Genomic DNA, 26,788 nt, shown 5'->3' on the forward strand with positions numbered 1-26,788 from the left:
AAAAAAGTTATGGCTTTTGAATGAAAGCGAGACAAAATGAAGGAGAAAAAGAAAAATTCCATTATCCGGGGTTAAAGTGTCAAATTATAAAAACTGCAAATAATAGAACACAATGATGTAAAATTGAGTTAATGAATGATACAATGTAAATATGTTCTTTTCCACATCCAAGTATTTGTGGCACCACATAAATGTCACTTCTAATAATGTTCCATAAGATGTGTAGGTTCCAAATGTGACGGAGAAAATCCCCACAGTTAAATTGAGCAATGATCATTGTGCTATTTCCCTCTGGCTGCTGTTTCACTCTCTGTGCTAAATCCTTTGTGTACTTGCATTGTGACCACCCACTCACAAGTTCATTATCCTATCACCACCTACTCTTACTGGGACTTTCCTAAGACATTGCAGAGCAGAAGTTACACCAGTGCACAAGTGAGGAGTATCGACTGTAGGCGGAACACTCCCTTGTAGGATGGGAGTGGATCTCTGGACACTTGGAGAGGAGGTGGGGGCGATGGATCTTTATTTAGGGCCTGACCCCTGTATAAGAACATGATCATCGGGGCCTTTCTCAATCCTGAACCGAAGCCGAGAGCTCAGAACTCAGTAAAGCTATGCCAACAAGAGAGGAAATGCTGCAAGAAGATAGGAATCATATTACTTCCAGCTCAGAGTCTCTGCGTATTCAAGATAGGAGTATTAGGAGGCTGAAATGGGCCGTCGCTTTCTGTTTCATTCTCCTCATCGCCTTGGCAGTGTTCGCAGTTTTCCTACTACGAGGTGGCTTTCCTGACAAGAGAGACAAGGTAATTCATAATTGTAATACTTTAACTTGGTTGTCCAGGCTTGGGGCGCTCTATGTGACTGTAGACTTGTGAATCCTCCTGTGCGAATTGTATACTTGAGGTCACATTCCGACTAGACGTGACCAGCCTCACTCAATTAACTTGCACAAGTTTAGTTGGCACGTGGCTGCATATATGCAAATCCCATACTTGCGGTCACATGCCCACTGGCTCCCCGCATTGGAGAATCCAGGATTCACAAGTCTGCAGCCCCAAGCCAAGACAACCCCCTTTAAACTTCCATTAGATGTCACTTACTAGCAGGAGGACTGTGGTTTTTATCGTTGACCTGGTTGTTGTATTTCTCAACTCTTTATATCATTGGTGCATCAGGGGCCCAAGAGGTAAGGGGGCCACTGTCGCCTCCAAAGCAGGTGCAATTTTATATTATGATGAGGTCTTGGGTTGCAAAGGGTCCATATATTGTTCTTCCAAGGGGCCCTTCACTGTCTGTGTACTCCATGCTTTCACATGGAAGGATTATGTAAGGTCAGTCTGCCATACCGGGACACCAGAAACCTCATTATTGTTTAATATGCCCTATCAAATAGGAAATAGGAGATTACAGAGGCTGACTATACTGTTTTTGCCAAAATGTTGTAACCCAAGCTGCCAGGGAAGGTTGCCGCCTCAGGTGAGGATCTAACCCTTCCTTAAAGTTCTTGTACCTGTCGATGTGTATGTAACTTTCTAACTGCACCCTATTCCGTTCCCAAAATTTTAATTAGCATATTGAGTAGGGGGATGTGCAAACAGCTTAGATGATAATAATCAGGGCTCAAAATACATGCTAAACATTTTATTGAGTACGACAAGCATGAAGTGTCATAATGAGAAAACTTGCAATCAATGTGAGTTAAGAAATGCATGGGAAGTAGGTCAAATAAATACATGACTATTCAGAAAGATTACATTATGTATTCATTATTTAATAATTATTAACAATTAATTATTTTTATTAATAATTTTTATTAATAATAATAATAATAATATGTTTATACAGATTTTGTAAAGTTCTTTTTAGATATTGGAAAAACTGCATGAAAAAGATCGTCCCATTCCCAATATATAGTCAAAAGTTTTTAGAGTTTTATGTACTGCAGGAAAAAAACTAGACAATTTGGAAGTTGGGAGTACAGTGAGTTTTGCTTAAGCTTTATCATATATCCTATAGTAATGCTAATAATTTTTATTTCTATAGCGTCGACATATATATAATGATATCAATAATATAAATAATATTAAATAACAAAATAATATAAAGGGTCAACATTTAGGCTGCCATTACGTAGTATACACTGTATATGACTATGCTGGTCCTATAATAATTGATATGACAGGAAGTTCTAATTATCAACATTGTAAAAAAGTCAATTGAATTTCTGTACTTTTTGGGGAAAAAACAGAGGTATTAGTCTTTTACAATGTTTCTTTCTTCTCTAAACCAGTAATGGCTTTTGTCTTGGTCATCAATCTTTGACAGGTGAGGGTCCAGCCTCTATGAATCACATCAATTGTCAGAATGAAGGGCATCCCGGTCTCCAATTGTTTGTTGTGTACATTGATTTGTCTGATGCTGCAGCTCAGTATAAAAATACAAATAACATATTTCCATGGTCAATACAGGACTTGAGTTACATAAAAGCACATAGAGGGTTTAGTTTCTTACTAATTCATATATGGTATGGGGGTATTGTCTCCTGAAAGTGTTGCCTGCATAGAAGCATATGTTTGTCATTGTATAGGGTTGGTGTAGACGGCAATAATCCTTAAAGAGACTCAGTCTCCGGGTGTTTGCTTCTTCAGTTTGAAGCAGCATAATGTGTAGTCAGAGACCCTAATTCCAGTTGTGTCACCTAAAGAGAACCTGTCACCAGGTTTTCCCCATGTAAATTTTGGCTATCACCACTAAGGCTTTTTTTTACATCATAGTGGAGTGTTGTAAAAAAGTCCCGAATCCAGTTTGCAGATCCCAAAAAATAGCTTTTAATATCCTCAAATACAATGTGATCCGGTCCGGTGGGCATCTCTTGTCTTGATCTTGCACCTCCTCTGTTCTTCCAATTGCTGTCCTCCTCTTTGCTTCGTGTCAATGACGTGACCCATGTCAACTACACAGTGTCCTCCATTGTGGTCCTGCACAGGCGCACTTCTCTCTCACCTGCCGACTACTGTAGTGTGCATGTGCCGACTTTGCTTCCGAGTCTTTGGCCTTTCTCTGGAGCATGCGCACTATAGTACTTAGCTCTGCTCTCAACAGGGCAGATAAAAGTGCGGTTGCATAGGAGCATGAAGGAGGACACAGTGTGGATGACATAGGACACGAAGTAGGGAAGGAGGACGATGATCGTAAAAAGAGAGGAGGTGCCGGATCAAGACCAGAGATGCCCATCGGCCCGGAATGCCCTCTTTGAGTATAATAAATGCTCTTCCTTAGGATCTGCTGTCTGGATTGAGGACTACAGCTTTCCAGTATGATGTAGAAAAGGCCCTAATGGTCATGGCAGTACTTTATATGGGATAAACCTGGTGACAGGTTCTCTTTAAACCCTCCCACGCATAACAGATAACAGACAGCTTTTGGCCAAAAAATCATTCAGAAGACAGCTAAATTTTGGAGACCCGCAAACAGCAACGCTTGGCTCTGCCAAGCACTTGTGTCCTCTAAGAGACAGCAGCTACCAAACTCCCCTGACAGCAGGTTATCTCCCAGAGAACAAAAGGATCGGCTGTCAGAGATTCAACCGGCTGGATCCTACTGTCCCCCAATATCATTTGTTAGGGTAGATTCTGGAAGACGCCATATTGATCAGACTGATGGCCGTTCCTGACGATCTGGGGGGTCAGACAATATTAGTCTAGTGCTTATGGTGGTCTTTACTGGGCTGATTGCTGTAGCTTTGATGAAAGCGTTTTCTCAGTAGAACTTTATCACTGAGAGGACAAGCAAAAAAGCAGTAATGTAGTCCTAAACGATATAACTCTGTCCCAAGTTACGCTCCTCTCAAATACAGGAAAAAAAACCTAAAACTGTCAGTATATCAATACCAAGGCATGAAGAAAACTGCCAACTTGTGAAATCCCACTTAGCTCTCCTGCTGTATTTTCAGAAATATTACGGAATTTGCAATTTAAGCAATTGTCTGGTGGTGTACTTTGAACTACCACAAAAAGGCAGAACTCTTTAATCTGTTCTTCGTGTGGTTTGGACAAGGTCCATGTTGTTACATCACTAGAAGGATAAGATGCCTAGAGCTTTTCACGTTAATATTTACTTCCTGTCTGTCGTCAATCATTGAAAAAGTTATGATTTAATGTTATAACACAGACGGCGGTAACTTTCATTTGTGAATGTATGGTATGTAGTGTCATGGAAGATGGATCTCATGATCAATGGTCTAAAGTACCAGGTGAACGACTTCTATGACATACTGATCCAAAGACATACTGATAGAGAATTTAGATTGTGAGCCCCAATGGGGACAGCGATGATAATGTGTGCAAAAACTGTAAAGCGCTGCGGAATATGTTAATGCTATATACAAATAAAGATTATTATTATTATTATTATGACATTCACGGCAAGTGTAAAATACATGTACAGCATTGTGCATCAGTATCAGGCAGCTGTGGAAAAATGCTGCAAAGTAAGAATACATTCCAAAATTAATAATTAAAAATTTATTTTTATAAATTATCAAAATGTAAAGAGAAGAAAAGAGTAAACTAGATCACATCAATATTTAGTGTGATCGTCATTTGCCTGAAAAACAGCCTCAATTCTTCTAGGTAGACTTGTACAAAGTTGGGATTTTGCAGGTTTATAGTCAGGTGTATGAGTAACCAGTTATACCAACAAGTGACACTGATGATCATTTTCATATGTAGGTTTACACACAGTCATTAACTAAATCAGAAGCAGCTGTGTAGGAGGGTTAAAATTGGGTGAGGAACAGCCAAGCTCTGCTACTAAAGTGAGGTTGTGGAAGATAGTTTCAAGTCCCATGTCATACATCATGGTAAGACTGAGCACAGCAATAACACACAAGGTAGTTATACTACATCAGCCAGGTCTCACCCAGGCAAAGATTTCAAAGCAGACTGGGTTTACAAAAATGGGCTGTTCATGTTCTTTTGAAGAAGAACCAAGAAATGGGCAACATTAAAGACAGCAAAAACAGTGTTCAGCAAAGAAAACATAGTACGGAAGAAAAAAAAATCATGCTTACCTTCAAAATCAGATGATATCCAGCAGTGCCATCAGCTCAAAACTAGTAGCAACCAATGGCACCCAGCTCCACCCATCTACTGATTGGCAAAGTCTGGCCAAAAGATGTCTTCATGGAAGAATAGCAGCCAAAAACCCATGTATTCAACATGGAAACAAGAATGAGTGACTTAAAGTGGTTGTCCAGGCTTGGGATTCAAAGCAGGAGTCACTCTATCTGACTGCAGACTTGTGAATCCTCATAGCGTGCACAGTGCACACTGTCAGGATTCTCTGGTGCCAATGCTGGGAATGGGCAGTCATGTGATACAATATGCATACTCCTGGCCATATTCCAACTAGACATGTCTGGCCTAACTCAATTCACTTGTATTGAATGAAGCCGCGCACAACTAGTTGGCAAGTGATCGAATTAATGCAAATCCCATGCTTGTAATTATGCACCCACCCCCTCCTGGCGCTGACAGCAACAATTCTGACAGCGTGTAGTGTGCAAGCTGCAAGGATTCCCAAACCTTGAACACCTAGCCTACACAACCATTTTAACTTTACACAAAAACATAGGAACTGGGAAGTAGAGAAAATGGCAACAAGGTGCCCTGGACTGATGAATCCAGATATTTTGCACTGGGAACCACAAGCTTCAAGTTATGCCACTGCATATATATAGGATTACTGAAGACCTGTAAAAAAATAAAGTATAATTTGATTCCTTAGCCACGTATTAGGATTTTTAGCCACTGAGAAAAATAATAGTATAAAACTGGAATCACCCACAATTGTCGAGGCAAAGCAAAGAACGGGTTTAGAAGCATGAGTTAGTAAAATGCATCATGTCAATCTGCCATGTCAATCTGTTCTGTATAATAACGAACTATCTGGATAGAGACGTCCTAATCTTTGTCTAGTGGCTGTTACTTATTTTTTTATGCAAGAGTACAGAGGCATTGAGATTGGCAAATAATTATACGGTGTTGTGCATCCAGTTCTTTAATCACATTGTATCTGAAGAATTGGAGTCTCCCAACCATTTTGTAGCACTCCAAAGAGTAAATGTGGCAATTTGTGAGTTTCTCTACAATAGTTATATAGGTAGCCTGTAGTGAAATACTGAGGTAAGTTATAATGGTGGCGCTATAGAGTTAAGTCCTCTTTCTTTCAGCAGAGGCAATTTGCATATGTAAATTCCCAGAGGAGCATTGCACGGTGAATAAGCCTCCTTACCTTGGCAAGCCAGCTGGTATGTCACTCTCCATAAGGAGAAACGTTACCCCTTAGACCCCAGTCCAGAGCCTCTCACCTAGCCAAATCAGTTCTCATGCTTCGCACTGACGAGGGCCAACAGCCCGAAACACAGTGTCTGCGAATTGAGATACTGATTTGGCTTTTATCCCAAGTCATATTGCACAACTCGTTAAAGGGTTGATTGAGACTTGTAGGATCGCTACTTCCAATAGGTGGCGCTATAGAGTTAAGTCCAGAGCCTCTCACCTAGCCAAATCAGTTCTCATGCTTCGCACTGACGAGGGCCAACAGCCCGAAACACCTGCAAGTCTGCGAATTGAGATACTGATTTGGCTTTTATCCTAAGTCATATTGCACGACTCGTTAAAGGGTTGATTGTGACTTGTAGGATCGCTACTTCCAATAGGTGGCGCTATAGAGTTAAGTCCTCTTTTTTTCAGCAGAGGCAATTTGCATATTTAAATTCCCAGAGGAGCATTGCACGGCGAATAAGCCTCCTTACCTTGACAAGCCAGCTGGTATGTCACTCTCCATAAGGAGAAACGTTACCCCTTAGACCCCAGTCCAGAGCCTCTCACCTAGCCAAATCAGTTCTCATGCTTCGCACTGACGAGGGCCAACAGCCCGAAACACAGTGTCTGCGAATTGAGATACTGATTTGGCTTTTATCCCAAGTCATATTGCACAACTCGTTAAAGGGTTGATTGAGACTTGTAGGATCGCTACTTCCAATAGGTGGCGCTATAGAGTTAAGTCCTCTTTTTTTCAGCAGAGGCAATTTGCATAATGGAGAGAATTGCATTCATGGCCTCCTCGGGAGTGTGAATGGAGGGAGAAGGGTGATCTTCTTCCACCGTCAAGGCGGGAGTCAAGAAAGTTGAGTTGGCATCTAGCAGAGATTGGTGGCATAAACTTTCAATATGTTCTATATGTCTCAGATAGTATTACCCTTTTACATTTCGCTATGACTTTTGGGATTGGTTTGAAAATGTGGCCCTTGGACCAGAAAAGGTAGTTCATCTTTGGAATAAAGGGAAAAAAAATATTTCCATCAGATCCGCTCGAGGCTTACGTAATTGTATCAGAAACTTCATGTGCCATTCCACCATAATTGAGTTTGTTATTAATTTAGAACAATGCAGTCTCATCTCTAAGACCCAAATATCCAATAAAAAAGTCGATCTGATCCTCAGTTATGGAAGATTGATGATAATGTGTATAGTCCCTTTAACAATATAGGAGTTAGAAAAGCCGATAAGGAAGTGGTTTCCCACAACTCTGGCTTTTTTGACATGTGTAATTCACATGTCATAAAACTGAATTATGGGAAAATCCCATATGTGTAACGTAAGCTGCTGAAAATTTCCAACCAACTGTCTAATCCCAGTGCGTGTCTATGTTCTCATAATTACAAGACCATTTCATTGTCATTAATGCTAATATATTCAAAAATAAGATTCCTACATAATGATGATGACCACTTGGTATTAAAAAGAGGTGGTTTTCTGTTTGAGGGGCTAATGTCGTTTATTGGGTGACCTATTAGCCTTCACCCAATGGTGCAAATAGAAAAGTGATTGCCGAATACCAAAAGATCAAAATTGGACTCTGGTGCTTGCGTCCACATCCGAGCACTTGCTTGCTAACCATACATTTAAGAGAGGATAGAGGGATAGAAGAAAGGGGTGGCTCAAATGTTTTCATCATCCAATAGGAAATGGAATTCTGTCCACCAATGCTGGACCTACCTTCTTCATTGACTTCTTAAGAGCCACATGTCCCAACTATAAACTCTTTGGGCTTAAAGGGAACCTGTCACCATGTTTTTGGAAGATGGGATAAAAATAGCGTTAAATAGGGGCAGAGGTGGGCGTTACATTAGTGTGTGTGTTATGCGTTTATTACCCACCTAAGTTGCCGAAATAACTTTGCAAAGTCTCCGTTTTCGCCTGTCAATCAGGCTGGTCAGGTCACATGGGCGTGGTGTCTTCACCCAGATTTGGCGTAGTTTTCCGTTGGTGGCGTAGTGGTGTGCGCATGCCCAAAGTCCGGAATCCTCTTCCAGGGGATTTAAAATAGCGCGGTGTTCGTTATTGCATTGGTGATCGGTGGGCGCGGCCATCTTCCTTTGGCCGCGCGTGCGCAGAAGCGGCGCTCTGCTGGCCGCGGCTTCAGGAAAATGGCCGCGGGATGCCGCGCGTGCGCAGATGGATATCGCGGCGACCATTTTCCTGAAGCCGCGGCCAGCAGAGCGCCGCTTCTGCGCACGCGCGGCCAAAGGAAGATGGCCGCGCCCACCGATCACCAATGCAATAACGAGCACCGCGCTATTTTAAATCCCCTGGAAGAGGATTCCGGACTTTGGGCATGCGCACACCACTACGCCACCAACGGAAAACTACGCCAAATCTGGGGGAAGACAACGCCCATGCGACCTGACCAGCCTGATTGACAGGCGAAAACGGAGACTTTGCAAAGTTATTTCGGCAACTTAGGTGGGTAATAAACGCATAACACACACACTAATGTAACGCCCACCTCTGCCCCTATTTAACGCTATTTTTATCCCATCTTCCAAAAACGTGGTGACAGGTTCCCTTTAAAGGGAAACTGCCACCAGATTTTCAACATATAAAGATTTCATTTTACATATAGACAAGGGGGAGTCTGCTGATGACCCCCTTGCCTGTCACTACAATCCTCCTGTGAAAGCCGGCTTTTAGCTGTCGTTCATAGGAGATTGTGATTTTCTCTATACATAGCAGTGCTGATGCAGTGCCACGAATAGCAGAAGCGATCTCACAGCTTCAAGTCCCCTAAGGGGACTATTAAAGAAAATAAAAAGTTAAAACAAAATGTTTTAAAAAATATGAAAAAAATAATTAAAATACAAAAGTTCCAATCACCCCCTTTTGCCCCATTAAAAATAAAACAATTTAAAAAAATAAAAAATACACATATTTTGTGTTAATGCGTTTGCTATAGTCCGGTCTATCAAAATATAAAATAAATTAATCTGAACGGTAAATGGCTTAACAAAGAAAAAGATCAAAAAGACAAAATTACGGTTTCTTAGATGCGGCAACATTGCAATAAAATGCAATAAGATGTAATCAAAACATCATATCTTCCCCAAAATTATAATAAAAAATGTCAGTTCAGGGCGCAAAAAAATAAGCCCTCACCCATCAGAACATCCAGAAAATTGAAAATATAAAATTTCTCGGAAAATGGCGACAAAAGCAAAAAATTTTTTTTAAATAAAAAATATGCATGCTTCGTATGTGCGTGTTCATGCTGACCTGAACAATCATATTAACAGGCCGGTTTTACTGTTTAGTGATCATGGTAAATAAAAAAAAACACAAAATACAATGATAATAATTGGCGGCAGTATGACAGATATTGAGAGGATACATTGCAATTTTTAAAGCTAAAACTTTATTATTACTGCTTGCACCTTTCATGTATTATCAGTGAAAAATCTAGAATTTTGTATTACTATTATTATTTTCACTAATTATTTTCATCTTTACTTACAGGGACACATGGACAAACAGCAAGGTAAGTTTATATGAACTTTAATTTCTATTGGGTAGTTTAAAGTGTAATTAATCGATAGGAGACTGGCTGAAAAATACAAATTATACCTTTATATTAGATTAAGTTTTCAAGAGAATCTGTCATCAAGATTTCACTCTCCAAACTACTTATAAGTACATGTAGCTCTTTCAAAGACAAGTCCAGCAATACCTTTACATGGCCGGTCCTTTCTCTATTACTGCTGAGAAATCAGCATTTGAATTGATATGGAAATGGCTATGGTAGATCTGAAGCCTCCGTCACTGCAGCTCTATTCCCTTCCAGCACTGCCTCCATATAAAGACAAGTTGAGAATTACCTTTATATGGCCAGTCGTTCCTCCATTGCTGAGATATAAGGGTTTAAATTTATATGCAAATGAGGCTGAAGGATTATAGTAGATCTGAAGCCTCTGTCACTCCAGCTCTATTCCCCACCCAGCGCCACATCTTCCTGCCTGACAGACAGCCTCTATGCTGTGGGACTTTAGACAAAGAAGCCATCACACAAGCAGCAGGAGGTGGTCATGGTGTGCTGAGAATAGAGCTGGAGTGACAAAGGTTTCAGATCTACAATGGTCATTCAGCTTCATTTGCATATTAATTTAAAAGCTGATTTACCAGGAACGGAGGATCGGATTGGCCATGTAATGGTATTGCTGAACTTTCTCTGCAAAGAGCGACATGCTCATATAAATAGTTTGTGGTGTGAAATCTTGTTAAGAAAATTCCTTTAAATAATATTGTTAATGTCCTCCTATGAACACTCCTACCTCAATTATGGCAGTGAAAGGCCTGCAGGCCATAAATGTAATTGTTTTCCTAATTTGCATTTTTTTATTATTTCTATTTCACATGATGGGGCAATAATCATTATTATTTTAATTAAGGGACCAATCCGGCCTTCGATAAAAGACCCAAGGCTCACCTAACAGGTACTGATTCTACTGAGTCTAAATTTCAATCTTTAAAAAACAAAGACCCTTGAAAAGTTTTTAGAGTTTTTTTTAAACATTATTTCATGCTATCTTTATGTCTTGTTACCTATTAACACAGTACTGTCACTGTAACTAGCAGTTTCCTTTTATTTACATTTAAAGGGGTTACCTAACTTATCAAGAAATTAAAAAGGACAAAATAAAAAACAAAGCTCCTGATGTCGAGATGTAGTAAGAAAAATAATGAATAAACACAAAAGAAACAGCACTAACCCAACAATTCAATACTGATTTTATTCTCAGCCTTTATTTTCAGGGGCTTTAGAGGTCAATTGCCATACTACTTGCATCATGGATCCCATTGGTGAGGTATTATGGCGGGAATAAGGCACGTGACCTCTGCGGTCAATGATTAACTCTAAAGGTTGGAAATGGAATATTAAGTCTTAAGTCTTAAGGACTTAAATTCGCAAATGGTCTCTTCAGAGAACTCTAGTGCCAACTATTGGAAGAAGGAATCCTAAAAAGTGGAATAGCTTTTCTGGTGCATTGAATGCCACTTAGAAAAGTCACCTAACTCACTAAGTGGTGTGCATCTCGTAATGAATTTAGCGCCTTTTTTTCAGCAAGACTAGCATAGTGCCAAGGCTGGCATAGTGCAATTGTACACTATGCCAGTCTTGATGAATTTTCTTCTAAGACTTTTCTCCTGCATTGTAGACGTCCAATTCGTTGTTGGTGCAGAGACCTGTAAATGTACATCCACATGTGACAGAAATTCCCGCGACTGATGAATTTGTTCTGTCTGCATTTGGTTGTTTCTGAAACAAGTGCATAGCTACCTGTAAGCCTCACTCAGATGAATGGGACAATTTCTGAAGATCAATGGGACAGTTGCAGAAGGCTTCAATGTATGCAACGGTACTGGGTTACAGTCTAGACTGGGTTTCCACAGGTTAATATCCCACTGAAATGAACGTACTGGTAAAACTAAAGTATGAATGAGACCTTACCTAAAATATCATCTTAGAGGAGCTACCATGGCATGCCCAAATTACAACTAGTAGGCTAGCCTGGGAGATTTTGCACAGAAACGACCCTAAACACTGAGTCTGCCTGGGGAAGCCTCAGTGATGTAAATGTCCATATATGGATATTTAAGGGTGGTTATGTCACTGGAGCCTCCCCTGCGGTTCCAGTAAGCTCTCTGCATATTGTAACTGTATAAGTATGGACATTTACACAACTGGAGCATCTGAGAGACAATCAGAACTTAGAGAGTTCTGAGAACTTCAGAAATGCTCCACTGATACTTTGAAGGTGCCAATGTTGAGCCAGGCCTCATTGGAAATGAAATGGCAGCTCTGTTTGTGTCAGATGTTCAGCAATCCCAGTGATTGATTCTCCAGCTTCCTTCTGCTCTGAGCACTGGTAGATCAGGGGCTGGAAAGTTCCTTCTGACCCAGTGTATACATGCTATGGATTCTTGTTCTCCAACCTTAGGAGAAGCAAGAAAGCACTAGGCAAAGCGTTCACCAGAGACACCCTATTTTCTGCCTGTCTCTCATCAGTATGCACACTAAGGAATGAGGTTGCTTCTTAGCTGCTGGAGTCCTGTCTTGTATAATTAAATATATTTCAATGCCAAAACTGGAGCTATCAGTTATATACTTGTAATGAAGGCCTATGACTGTCTTTACTCAATGCCATGTTCTGTTATGCAATCGTTTAGGCGATGTGCACACCTAGAGTATTTGCAGTATATTTTTTTCTGTGTTGCCTAAAATACGTGCATTTTAGATGCATTTTTACTTGCATTTTTTCCCATGTATTTGAATGAATGAAAAATGCTGCTAAAACATTGACATAATAGACATACTGCAGATTTGAGAAAAGACTTTGATGGTTCAAATCCTCAAGGAAAAAGTACGGTAAGCAGTTTGCACATGAGATTTCTGAAATCACATTCACTTTGTTTGTATTGAAAAATGCTGCATTTTTTCTTAGGTTGAAATGTGCTAGAAGACGTCTCCATTTTTTAACTGGATGCAAAAGTATACAATAGCGTAGAGTATGCAGTATGCTGACCAATACCAATCAAGCAAATGGGCCAAACAGACATTTGGCTTCCTTTGGGCACTATGGACTCTCTTAGCATTAACGTTGGGAACTTTCTTGTTGTGCACGATTTATGTCAGACAACTAAGTTGTTCGATCTAACTCAACATCTAACTAATGCATAAACTGCTATTATCTTCCCAGGCACAAGACAAACTGATGCAAGTGCTGAAGATCTGCAATGGGAACCTGCCCTTGGCCTGGCATTTCTCAGAAATGGAATGATATATTCCAACAAATCCATCATCATTCCCGAAGAAGGATTTTATTTTGTGTATTCTCAATTGTCTTTCCGCCCTCCAAGTAATACGTGCCTTGATGACAAGACTATATCACAGAGCATCATGAAGTCCAACCCCAACTATCCGGAGCCGGAAATTATTCTCAGTGGAATTTCAATTTGTACAAAGGGCAATAAAAAATACCAACCCATTTATTTGGGTGGTCTTCTTCATCTGTACAAGAATGATCGGCTGAAGGTGCATATAAATCCTAGCACTCCACTTGACATCTCTGTTGAACACAAAACCTTCTTTGGTGCTTTCCTGGTGTAATGGAGGATGTTGGATTACTGTTGTGAGTAGACTGCTGATCGACACTGTTATTGAGCCTTATCTTTAAAGGGATTTTTTGGTGCTGCTCACTTTCACAGGTAAGGGGAAATGATGATGGTATGACCATACACATTTGCTGAGATACGAGCCCGATACTTGCCTATCGTTGAAGAGTTATCGGCAAAAGTGTGGCGTCACAACATCATCGTCACCGCTCATCTCTGGAAGTGAGCACCTCTGACCATTCAAAGTTTAACTTAAAATGTTCATGTAAGTTATTTTACCCCACACACATATATATTTTTTTATTAATAGCTTGTTTTGCGTAGAGTTATTTATATATGACCAAATTAATTGAACATGATCCTTTCATGTCAGCTATGACCAAGTGAACATTTTTCAGGATGTGCTAATGTTAAACATTTCAGTTTATAATTTCTTCATCTCTGCTAATTATAGGATGGTGTAAAAGTCAACCCTTTATCTAACTTCTCCATGTCAGCTGATCTCGCGAACTAGGACACTTATTTCTTCCTGTATGAGATTATTGCACAGTCCCTGGTATGAGATTAGTTCACAGTCCCAGTATGAGATTATTGCACATTCCCCGGTATGAGATTAGTTCACAGTCCCCAGTATGAGCTTAGTTCACAGTCCCCGGTTTGAAATTATTGCACATTTCCCGGTATGAGATTAGTTCACAGTCCCTGGCATGAGACTATTGCACAGTCCCCGGTATGAGATTATTGCACAGTCCCCAAAAGGAGATTATTGCACAGTCCCCAATAGGAGATTATTTCACAGTCCCCAATAGGAGATTATTGCACAGTTCCCAGTATGAGATTATTGCACAGTCCCCGGTAGGAGATTATTTCCCAGTCCCAGATAGGAGATTATTGCACAGTGAGATTATTGCACAGTCCCCGGTAGGAGATTATTTCCCAGTCCCAGATAGGAGATTATTGCACAGTGAGATTATTGCACAGTCCCCGGTAGGAGATTATTTCCCAGTCCCAGATAGGAGATTATTGCACAGTGAGATTATTGCACAGTCCCCGGTAGGAGATTATTTCCCAGTCCCCGATAGGAGATTATTGCACAGTCCCCGGTATGAGATTATTGCACAGTGAGATTATTGCACAGCCCCCGGTCTGAGATTAGTTCTTAGTCCCCGGCATGAGACTATTGCACAGTCCCCGGTATGAAGGTGTCTCTTCCTAGAATTCAATACACGGAAAACAAGCTCTGTGTAGTCACTGAGCCAGAAGGGAATGTTGGCAGTTTTCAGCCTGTGGATTAGTGATTGCAGCTCTGGACAGATTCAGGTTGTAACAAGAGATTAGTACAAGCAATTCATTGCACATTAAGAGCTATTTAACGGGAACCTGTGACAATGAACATGGTGTTTGATCTATAGGAGGCATAGAAGGATCTAAGCAAATTTATGAATATATTTTTATAGGAAATACTCAATATACTATTTAAAAGTCCAGTGGGCTGTCCTAATAAGTGATTGACGTTTTCTACATAAATGCAGAGATAGATGTCAATCACTAAGTAAAACTGCCCACTGGATTAGCAAAAGGCAGAGATAAAATGGACTTAAATTCAAGTAAAGCCTCCCTCAGATGTCCGTGATTCATCCGTGATTCATGTACACATCCGCATTATGTTCTATGGACATGTTCCTTTTTTTTTTACAGACCAAGGGGCCGATTTATTAAAGGGAACCTGAAATGTAAAATAATGCCATTAACTTGCAGATATAGGGTTAACTTATAAAATATGGCATAAAAATGCCATAAGATTTGATTATTTCGATGGGGGCATAGCCACATTGCCGCCCCGGCTCTCAAAGCTGATCCAAATAGGTGCAAAAACTCCAAAAATGGCAAAGTTTTGGTTCAGCTCCACATTGCCCAAAAATGTTGTAAGTTTTCAAAACCTTTACACCACTTTTGTAGCATAAAAGCTTTGATGAATTGGCCCCATATTCTTTCTTGTCTGAGAAATGGAATAGAAAATGTACAGCAATTGTTTCCCTCAGAATCTCTTTAACGAGACCATTTGTAGTTCTCAAATTTTCCTCATCTGTCTGTCTTTAATAGCTAAACCCATGAACAACAGATATCTAACCTACATATTGATACATTTGGCACAGTACATGGTATAATTGCCAGATCATAGTATCACCACTAGACCCCAAAACAAGGGATCAATTTTCTTCCATGAAGAGTCCCCAGCCATATCTCAACCAGACGCCATATAAACCTATCTGGAAATTTCTCAATTTTGACCATGAACTTTTTGTTTTGGGTCCTGAATAGTGTTGAGCGATACCGTCCGATACTTGAAAGTATCGGTATCGGAAAGTATCGGCCGATACCGGCAAAGTATCGGATCCAATCCGATACCGATACCCGATACCAATACAAGTCAATGGGACTCAAGTATCGGACGGTATTCCTGATGGTTCCCAGGGTCTGAAGGAGAGGAAACTCTCCTTCAGGCCCTGGGATCCATATAAATGTGTAAAAGAAAGAATTAAAATAAAAAATATCGCTATACTCACCTGTCCGACGCAGCCTGGACCTCAGCGAGGGAACCGGCAGCGTTGTTTGTTTAAAATTCGAGCTTTTACTTGGTTACGTGAAGTCCCGGCTTGTGATTGGTCAGGGCGGCCATGTTGCCGGGACGCGGACCAATCACAGCAAGCCGTGACGAAATTACGTCACGGCTTGCTGTGATTGGTCCGCGTCCCGGCAACATGGCCGCCATTAACCAATCACAAGCCGGGACGTCACGGGAGGCTGGACACGCGCCCATTTTAAAATTTTAAAATGTGCGCGTGTCCAGCCTCCCGGCTTGTGATTGGTTGACCGCGGCGCAACCAATCACAAGCCGGGACGTCACGGGAGGCTGGACACGCGCCCATTTTAAAAAGCGCGCGTGTCCAGCCTCCAGTGACGTCCCGGCTTATGATTGGTCACGGCGCCATGTTGCCGGGACGCGGACCAATCACAGCAAGCCGTGACGAAATTACGTCACGGCTTGCTGTGATTGGTCCGCGTCCCGGCAACATGGCCGCCATTAACCAATCACAAGCCGTGACGTCACGGGAGGCTGGACACGCGCGCTTTTTAAAATGGGCGCGTGTCCAGCCTCCCGTGACGTCCCGGCTTGTGATTGGTTGCGCCGCGGTCAACCAATCACAAGCCGGGAGGCTGGACACGCGCACATTTTAAAATTTTAAAATGGGCGCGTGTCCAGCCTCCCGTGACGTCCCGGCTTGTGATTGGTTGCGCCGCGGTCAACCAATCACAAGCCGGGAGGCTGGACACGCGCGCATTTTAAAATTTTAAAATGGGCGCGTGTCCAGCCTCCCGGCTTGTGATTGGTTGACCGCGGCGCAACCAATCACAAGCCGGGACGTCACGGGAGGCTGGACAGGCGCCCATTTTAAAAAGTGCGCGTGTCCAGCCTCCCGTGACGTCACGGCTTGTGATTGGTTAATGGCGGCCATGTTGCCGGGACGCGGACCAATCACAAAGCCGGGACGTAATTTTAAAATCCTTAAGGACCTGAAATTACGTCACGGCTTGCTGTGATTGGTTGCGTCTCCCATGTGACTGCGACGCAACCAATCACAACGCCGGAACGTAATTTTAAAATCCTGAAGGACCTGAAATTACGTCACGGCTTGCTGTGATTGGTTGCGTCCCGGTCACATGGGCGGCACGCAACCAATCACAAGCCGGGACTCACGTAAAGGAAAGAAAAGCGCGAATTTTAAACAAAGAACGCTGCCGCTTCCCTCGGTAAGGTGCAGGCTGCGTCGGAGAGGTGAGTATAGCAATATTTTTTATTTTAATTCTCTCTTTTACACATTTTTACATTAATGTTGTTTCGATACCGATACCCGATATCACAAAAATATCGGATCTCGGTATCGGAATTCCGATACAGCAAGTATCGGCCGATACCCGATACTTGCAGTATCGGAATGCTCAACACTAGTCCTGAATGTATACATTATTAATGTTAAGCATTTTATACCTTTTTTTCACATGTGAAAGTTCAATTTATTTTATGTATCCATAACTTTTGACACTGTATCAGTTTTGTGATATACACAATTATAAAACATTCTGTTTTGGAAAAGCTGTGAAAACATATTATATGGATAGTTTTTTTTTCTCTTTGTGTCCAAAGCTTATTTTCTATCCTTCTTATGCCTCATGTAATTGTTTACTGTGTGCCTCTATATGGTGCTCCCATACATTGCAACAATATGGAGATAGCCGTCCTCGGAAGCCATGTTTCTAGGTTACTAAACCTGAGGCATACATTTACGGTATGAGTCTATAAGCTCTATAATACTGCTTTATACAGCCACAAATAACCATAAGTGGAATATGTCATATTCTAGGAGTATTTCCTACATTATTTAACCATATTTGGCTCTATATCTCAAAGTAACTACTATTTAGTAATAATCAGAAACAAAAAAAGACTTTAAAAGTATTAAATATTTATGTAACACTTGTTTTAAAGTGGCTGATACATCACTCTGCCCGCTGATATCAAAATCGCTTACATGGACTGTAAGTAATAAAAAAAATTGAAAAGTACAAGCACCCTACTTCAACTCATGTGTTGGAGACATGATTTTCCTCTTGCACTTTACGAAGCCTCCCTGGCACATCTATCTTGTTCTCAAAATAACAGTAGATGGAAGGTCATGTGACAAGGCCTGACTATCAGCCTCCTCCCATTGGAATAAAAAGGACAAGGCATTCCTATACTGTTGGTTCACAAGTAGGGTCCCACCCCTTATATAGCACATAATGAAGAGCTTAGCATGAATAGTGAAAAATACATATCAGAATGACTTATTGGTAAGTATTGTGATGCTAGCCACTACTCACGGACAAGCTGTAAGGCGGGTAGTCAAGAGGTCCAGCGTAAAAAACCAAGAGGGCTCGTCATATTCAAAGGGGTAAGGTGTAGTCAGGTCACAGTCCAGAGTCAGAACTCCAATGTCAGAGTACATCAAGGCAAAAGGGGCAATACAAATGGTTAGCCAATAGGCAAATCCAGGGTCCAGCAACAGAAGATCACTGTCTTATTTCAGAGCTCTAAGCAGAGGATGAGCCACAGAGAGATGAAAGCTATGACTGGCAGTTATCTTGGAGAGATAGCTTAGTTAAGTAGCTGAGTAATTACTTGGAACATGGAACACCAGATGGAAGTTCAAGACCTGGCACTCCAAGATTGGATGACATTGACTTTCATCATCTATCTGGAAATCCAAGACAGACTGGTAAATGCTCAGTTGATAGCGGTACCCACTGAGCACTTACCTGTCTATCTAGGATTCCAATTTTCTACTTAAACATTTGTATATCTGATGAAAATCAACGAAATGTTATGCACTTTCTGTGGGAATATACTTACCAATAAATTGTATCGATATGTATTTTAAACAACAAGTGTCTAGTTCTTCACTGCCTCCACCTATTGGACGGCAGCTTTATTATGTGGTGTGGTTTTCTACTGGAGTAGGCTGATAGACAGATCTCACATGCACATTGATCAACTACAATTTGTAGAAAAAATAACCTTCAACTATATATTAATTGGTGCTAGAAATGGTGCAAATTGGACCCGGTTCAACCATCATGTCAGTATCAGATGGGAGGAGTTTTTACGTGACAGCATCGCGGCTCCACTTTTAATTGTGTCTTGATGCCCATGGGACATGTGGCTAGTTAATTCAGAGAACTAGTGCCAATACTTGCTCTTGGGGGCCGGTTCATAGACTTAACGTCCGATGATCATAAACTACCTTCATGGCCAATGGACCGGGTCTTACGAATCAATTCTCACCACCTCTAGTTGCTAACACACATTCTTGCATTCAACACAATTTACATCCAATGGTTTTTATAGTTCCTCAAGAGCAAACCTTGGTGGTCACCTTTAGAACTTTTTGTGCACTTTTCAATAAATTTTACTCATTCATTCCCAAAGAACCCAAGAAGGACTCTCTCTATAGTAGTGTCACGGCTCCCGTCTACAAAGAAACCATGACTGATGTGACATAGTCATTTTCTGAAGTTTCCGAATAGATTCCATAAAAGTTGGACTATAATGGATCCATTTGGGATCTGCTATTTTTTTTTTTTTTACAGCAAGCATAACATGCCCAAGACCCCATGATGAGCCCCCAAATGGTAGAATGTTTCTTTGAAGCCTAATCTGATCTAGCAGATAATAAATATTCATATATGTGGGTGCTGGAAAGTATTTAAGTATTTGATCGTCTGCTCTAACAAGTTTGGTTTGACAAACGTGTGAGCTTAAAGAAAAATGATTATGTAATCAAAAGGAATTTCCCTGCTAAGATAACATTTAATTACGGTAACCTGTGTGAATAGGTTGTTGTGTACGTCACCCCATCAATCACTTTATATAGGGTGAAGTCTGATTGCTTAAGGATATATTATTTAAATGAGGATTTTGTTCAAGAATCTTATTTTAAAAATTATTGGTGTACATAGAAAATGTGCAATTATATATCAAATAATAAATAATGTAATAATACTGCAGGTGTCACACTGGCCACTGGAGCTGTCAAGATGAGTAGACATTTCCTGTTTTGCCCAGTTGACTTGTCAGCTTTGCTGTATAAGCTGAGACACAATCAACAGAGTCATCTCATTAACATTAGAAGGCAGGCAATTAATGACAGCTCTTATAATAATGCAGGAGGTCTAAATATTCAGGATATGTACAGATAAGGATATATACGCAGAAGCTGGGACTGTACCTTACTGCTTCTTGGAGAATGTAATAATCTATGACGTCTCTCTGTCAGCTGATATCCATTAATTGCTGCTGCCTTCAGCGCACATAACCTGCCGTACAATTTTTACAGACAAAACAGTAAAGATTAAGACAGAAAAAAATATATACAGTATATTATAAAAAGTAATGTAATGATGATATTCCCTGTAAAAAAGTAAATCTGTTTTATGTTAAAACGTGTATGCCTATTGTACTTACAGTACTTTCAAGCATTAAATTGGATGTATCACCAAAAAGAGAAAATTATGTATTTAGAATGGATTATTCCCAGCAATAAAGAATAATATATCAATTGTTTGTGTGTTTTGTCCTCTTCTTTTACACCATAAGTCATAAATATATCACTGCGGTGAAATCTGATCTAAAGTTTACTAAGGACTGAACTGGAAAAACAGGTTCCTTACTATGATGTACGTTTACATTACAGAGCATGAACTTCCAGATACGCGGGTGTAGATATACTTTGTTTTCGTGTGTCAACTTTTTTACAAAATCATGTACTCAACAACATATTGTTAAAATAAAGAAAAAAATGGCCACCCTTTTAAAGGGATTGTCCAGCCCAAATTGATAAAGTGCCTTGCGAGAGTATTTGGCTCCCTTGAACTTTTCAACCATTTCCCACATATAAAGCTTCAAACATAAAGATAGAAAATGTAAACAGTGGAACACAATTGTGAAGTTGAACGAAATATATTGGTTATTTTAAATTTTTGTGGAAATTCAAAAACTGAAAAGTGGGGCGTGCAATATTATTCGGCCCCTTTACTTTCAGTGCAGCAAACTCACTCCAGAAGTTCATTGTGGATCTCTGAATGATCCAATGTTGTCCTAAATGCCTAATGATGATAAATATAACCCACCTGTGTGTAATCAAGTCTCCGTATAAATGCACCTGCTCTGTGATAGTCTCAGGGTTCTGTTTAAAGCACAAAGAGCATCATGAAGACCAAGGAACACAACAGGCAGGTCCGTGATACTGTTGTGGGGAAGTTTAAAGCTGGATTTGGATACAAAATGATTTCCAAAACTTTAAACACCCCAAGGAGCACTGTGCAAGCGATCAGATTGAAATGGAAGGAGTATCATACCACTGCAAATCTACCAAGACCCGGCCGTCCCTCTAAACTTCATTATCAAACAAGGATAAGACTGATCAGAGATGCAGCCAAGAGGCCCATGATCACTCTGGATGAACTGCAGAGATCTACCGCTGAGGTGGGTCAGTCTGTCCATAGGACAACAATCAGTCGTACACTGCACAAATCTGGCCTTTATGGAAGAGTGGCAAGAAGAAAGCCATTTCTCAAAGATATCCATAAAAAGTGTTGTTAAAAGTTTGCAACAAGCCACCTGGGAGACACACCAAACATGTGGAAGAAGGTGCTCTGGTAAGATGAAACCAAAATCGAACTTTTTGGCAACAATGCCAAACAATATGTTTGGCTAAAAGGCAACACAACTCATCACCCTGAACACACCATCCCCACTGTCAAACATGGTGGTGGCGGCATCATGGTTTGGACCTCCTTTTCTTCAGCAGGGACAGGGAAGATGGTTAAAATTGATGGGAAGATGGCTGGAGCCAAATACAGGACCATTCTGGAAGAAAACCTGTTGGAGTCTGCATAAGACCTGAGACTGGGACAGAGATTTGTCTTCCAACTAGATAATGATCCCAAACATAAAGCAAAATCTACAATGGAATGGTTCACAAATAAACATATCCAGGTGTTAGAATGGCCAAGTCAAAGTCCAGACCTCAATCCAATCGAGAATCTGTGGAAAGAGCTGAAAACTGCTGTTCACAAACGATCTCCATCAAACCTCACTGAGCTCGAGCTGTTTGCCAAGGAAGAATGGGCAAGAATTTCAGTCTCTCGATGTACAAAACTGATAGAGACATACCCAAAGCGACTTGCAGCTGTAATCGCAGCAAAAGGTGGCGCAACAAAGTATTAAGTTAAAGGGGCCAAATAATATTGCCTGCTCCACTTTTCAGTTTTTGAATTTCCAGAATAATTTAAAATAACCAATAAATTTCGTTCAACTTCACAATTGTGTTCCACTTGTTGTTGATTCTTCACCAAATATTTACATTTGGAATCTTTATGTTTGAAGCATGATATGTGGGAAAAGGTTGAAAATTTCCAGGGAGCCGAATACTTTCACAAGGCACTGTAAGACTATAGTCCCTCTGTGTGTGACTGCAGACTTATGAATCCTCCCAGAGCTTCCACTGTGCGATGCCAGGATTTGTCAGGTTTCTGGGCTGGGATCGGAGGGTATGTATGAGTTATACTACATACTCCTGGCCAGAACCCAACTAGTGAACGTGGCCTCTCTCCATACACTTGTATGGAGCGAGGCTGCACCCCGACTAATGAGGCCATCCAGTGGGTGTGTCCGACAAGAGGGCGTGGCCTTGCTCCATAAGTCTATGAAGCAAGGCTGCATCCATTGGATGGGTTCTGGCCGGAGGTATGTATAACGTATAAATACCATCCAGTCCTGGCTCAGAACTCGACAAATCCTCTCAGATCACAGTCTGTGTGCTGGGGGGGTTCAAAAGTCTGCAGTGACACAGAATGGCTGCAGACTTATCAATTTGACCCGGACAACCCCTTTAAGTACAGGTGTAGACGTAAGAAGAAAAAAAGTAATTATATTTACATCTTCATTTTCTTCATATCTCTGACTTCCAGCTTCTTAAAGGGAACCTGTCACGTTCCCAAATGCTATTAACCTGCAAATATAGGGTTAATCTGGAGAGTAACAGCATTACAATGCTGCCTTACTGAAAGAGCACACAACTGAATTTCTCATACAAGTGCAATTCGTGATTTTCAGAGATAGCACTTGTACATATGATATTCTATGAGGCAGTACACCTGTCCAATATATTCTGCATACCGAGTGTTCCAAAATTGGATACACATTTGATTTTGAACCGGAGGTTCAAATCAAAATTGGCCGTACAAGTTTAATGGTCCGTGAAAAAAATCTGACTGCACTTGTATGACATTCAAGTGCAGTTCAATTTTCACAGACTGATAGAAAGGAGGAGCTGGAGAAGATTTTTTTCACGTATGAGAAAAATTAATGTAATTCTAATCAAATTCTGATCAAAGTCTGATCAGAATTATCGGTCCATGTTTCATGTATGTGGGTCAATTAATTGGGTGAATCTACCCAGAGTGCGACTACTTTATTCCTCCCCGCAAGAAGCCAGCTTTTAGTCATAGAGGCATGCCTGGAGAGATCAGTCATTTCTCAGTACACAGTGAGCTGCGCTCGTAAACACGCCCCGTTTCTTTGATTGACAGCTTGCTTTGCAGCGTATCTGTGTAAAGCGAGCTGTTTACTGAAGTGTAAGCGCATGATTACAATGCTGTTAGTGATGGTTGTAGCCACTTCAGGCACACCTGTTGTGAATTAGACTTTTTTGGCTCCCTCTTGTGGTCACTAGTGATATGACTCTGGGATTGTCTTTCCTCAGTTTGGCACCCACCTGGGTCGTTAGTCCAGGGGTGTTGCTATATGAACTTCCTGAATTCTCAGTCTGGTGCCTGGCATCGTTGTAATCAGTTCTTTCTGTTTGCTCCTGTCTGCTGGTCCTGGTTCGTGCATAATTAAGCTAAGTCCTGCTTCCTTGTTTTTTGGTTATTTGTATTGCTATTATTTTTTGTCCAGCTTGTACTAAATGTGATTCCTGATTTTGCTGGAAGCTCTAGGGGGCTGGTATTCTCCCCCCGGGCCGTTAGACGGTTCGGGGGTTCTTGAATATCCAGCGTGGAAATTTTGATAGGGTTTTTGCTGACCGTATAAGTCATCTTACTATATTCTGCTATTAGTCAGTGGGCCTCTCTTTGCTAAATACCTAGTTCATTCTTACGTTTGTCTTTTCTTCTTACCTCACCGTTATTATTTGTTGGGGGCTTGTATCCAACTTTTGGGGTCTTTTTCTCTAGAGGCAAGAAAGGTCTATCTTTTCCCTTCTAGGGTTAGTTAGTTCTCCGGCTGGCGCGAGACGTCTAGAACCAACGTAGGCACGTTCCCCGGCTGCTGCTATTTGTGGTGCTAGGATTAGATATACGGTCAGCCCAGTTACCACTGCCCTATGAGCTGTTTTTTTGTGTTTGCAGACTTAGAATTAATTTCTGAGACCCTCTGCCATTGGGGTCATAACAGTATGCCAGGCCAAAGTTTAATGTTTAATGCATTGCAGAAGTGGGATTATAAGAAAGGAAATTCTGAGTTTTTTGTTTTTTTTTTCCTTTCTTCCTCCCCTTTACCTTTGAGTGGCTTGAGCTTGCTGGCAGACATGAATGTCCAGACCTTGATTACAAGTGTGGACCAGCTTGCTGCTCGTGTGCAGGGCATACAAGATTTTGTTACCAGTAGTCCTATGTCTGAACCTAAAATACCTATTCCTGAACTGTTCTCTGGAGACCGATTTAAGTTTAGGAATTTCAGGAATAATTGTAAATTGTTTCTATCTCTGAGACCCCGTTCATCTGGAGACTCAGCTCAGCAAGTAAAAATTGTTATCTCTTTCTTACGGGGTGACCCTCAGGATTGGGCCTTCTCGCTAGCGCCAGGAGATCCGGCATTGGCAAATATTGATGCGTTTTTTCTGGCGCTCGGATTGCTTTACGAGGAACCCAATCTTGAAATTCAGGCAGAAAAAGCTTGCTGGCTATTTCTCAGGGCCAGGATGAAGCTGAAGTGTATTGCCAAAAATTTCGGAAATGGTCCGTGCTTACTCAGTGGAATGAGTGTGCTCTGGCCGCAAATTTCAGAAATGGCCTTTCTGAAGCCATTAAGAATGTGATGGTGGGTTTCTCCATTCCTACAAGTCTGAATGATTCCATGGCGCTGGCTATTCAAATTGACCGGCGTTTGCGGGAGCGCAAAGCCGCTAATCCTCTTGTGGTGTTGTCTGAACAAACACCTGATTTAATGCAATGTGGTAGAATTCAGACTAGAAATGAACGGAAAAATCATAGACGTCAGAATGGGTTGTGTTTTTACTGTGGTGACTCTACACATGTTATATCAGCATGCTCTAAACGCCTAACAAGGGTTGTTAGTCCTGTCGCCATTGGTAATTTGCAACCTAAATTTATTTTGTCTGTGACTTTAATTTGCTCATTGTCTTCCTACCCTGTTATGGCGTTTGTGGATTCAGGTGCTGCCCTGAGTCTTATGGATCTGTCATTTGCCAAGCGCTGTGGTTTTGTTCTTGAGCCGTTGGTAAATCCTATCCCTCTTAGAGGTATTGATGCTACGTCATTGGCGGAAAATAAACCGCAGTTTTGGACACAGGTAACCATGTGCATGACTCCTGAACATCGGGAGGTGATTCGTTTTCTTGTTCTGCATAAAATGCATGATTTGGTCGTTTTGGGGCTGCCATGGTTACAGACCCATAATCCAGTCTTGGATTGGAAGGCAATGTCTGTGTCAAGTTGGGGCTGTCAGGGAATTCATGGTGATTCCCCGCCGGTGTCTATTGCTTCCTCTACTCCTTCGGAAGTTCCTGAGTATTTGTCTGATTTTCAGGATGTATTCAGCGAGTCCAGGTCCAGTGCTCTGCCTCTTCATAGGGACTGTGACTGCGCTATAGATTTGATTCCAGGCAGTAAATTTCCTAAGGGAAGACTATTTAATCTGTCTGTACCTGAGCATACCGCAATGCGTTCGTATATCAAGGAATCTCTGGAGAAGGGGCATATCCGTCCATCCTCTTCCCCTCTTGGTGCTGGATTCTTTTTTGTGGCCAAGAAAGACGGATCTTTGAGACCTTGTATTGACTATTGGCTTCTGAATAAAATCACTGTTAAATTTCAGTATCCTTTGCCTCTGTTGTCGGACTTGTTTGCCCGGATTAAAGGTGCCAAGTGGTTCACCAAAATAGATCTTCGTGGTGCGTACAACCTTGTGCGCATTAAGCAAGGAGATGAATGGAAAACTGCATTTAATACGCCCGAAGGTCATTTTGAGTACTTGGTGATGCCTTTTGGGCTCTCTAATGCTCCTTCAGTGTTTCAGTCCTTTATGCATGATATTTTCCGGAAGTATCTGGATAAATTTATGATTGTTTATCTGGATGATATTCTGTTTTTTTCTGATGATTGGGACTCGCATGTAGAGCAGGTCAGGATGGTGTTTCAGGTTTTGCGTGAGAATGCTTTGTTTGTTAAGGGCTCAAAGTGTCTCTTTGGAGTACAGAAGGTTCCCTTTTTGGGTTTTATTTTTTCCCCCTCTGCGGTGGAGATGGACCCAGTCAAGGTCCGAGCTATTCATGATTGGACTCAACCCACGTCAGTTAAGAGTCTTCAGAAGTTCTTGGGTTTTGCTAACTTCTACCGTCGTTTTATCGCTAATTTTTCTAGCATTGTTA

The 26,788-nt window shown here is 41.2% G+C and overlaps 1 protein-coding gene across 2 annotated transcripts; it reads left to right on the forward strand.

Annotated features, from left to right (window-relative positions):
• The first annotated feature begins 410 nt into the window (after positions 1-410).
• TNFSF15 (TNF superfamily member 15) lies at positions 411-15,831 on the forward strand. Of its 2 annotated transcripts, XM_077283468.1 has the most exons (4): positions 413-809; positions 9,864-9,885; positions 10,793-10,837; positions 13,103-15,831. In XM_077283468.1, the coding sequence occupies exons 1-4, from the start codon at positions 618-620 to the stop codon at positions 13,510-13,512; spliced, it is 669 nt and encodes a 222-aa protein (XP_077139583.1). In that variant the 5' UTR covers positions 413-617; the 3' UTR covers positions 13,513-15,831. The 2 variants fall into 2 exon arrangements, with proteins under 2 accessions (XP_077139584.1, XP_077139583.1); XM_077283469.1 differs by lacking the exon at positions 10,793-10,837 and having other exon boundaries at positions 411-809.
• Positions 15,832-26,788: the final 10,957 nt, after the last annotated feature.

Source organism: Ranitomeya variabilis, chromosome 2 (genome assembly GCF_051348905.1).
Source record: "Ranitomeya variabilis isolate aRanVar5 chromosome 2, aRanVar5.hap1, whole genome shotgun sequence".
In the NCBI taxonomy this organism is placed as follows: Eukaryota; Metazoa; Chordata; class Amphibia; order Anura; family Dendrobatidae; genus Ranitomeya; species Ranitomeya variabilis.

What these genes read in the sequence shown, in the direction of transcription:
- TNFSF15 (XM_077283468.1), top strand. Translation starts at nt 618, where the DNA reads ATGCCAACAAGAGAGGAAATGCTGCAAGAAGATAGGAATCATATTACT. An exon ending in TTCCTGACAAGAGAGACAAG is followed by an intron (nt 810 to 9,863) that starts GTAATTCATAAT and finishes CTTTACTTACAG; the next exon opens with GGACACATGGACAAACAGCA. An exon ending in ACCCAAGGCTCACCTAACAG is followed by an intron (nt 10,838 to 13,102) that starts GTACTGATTCTA and finishes TTATCTTCCCAG; the next exon opens with GCACAAGACAAACTGATGCA.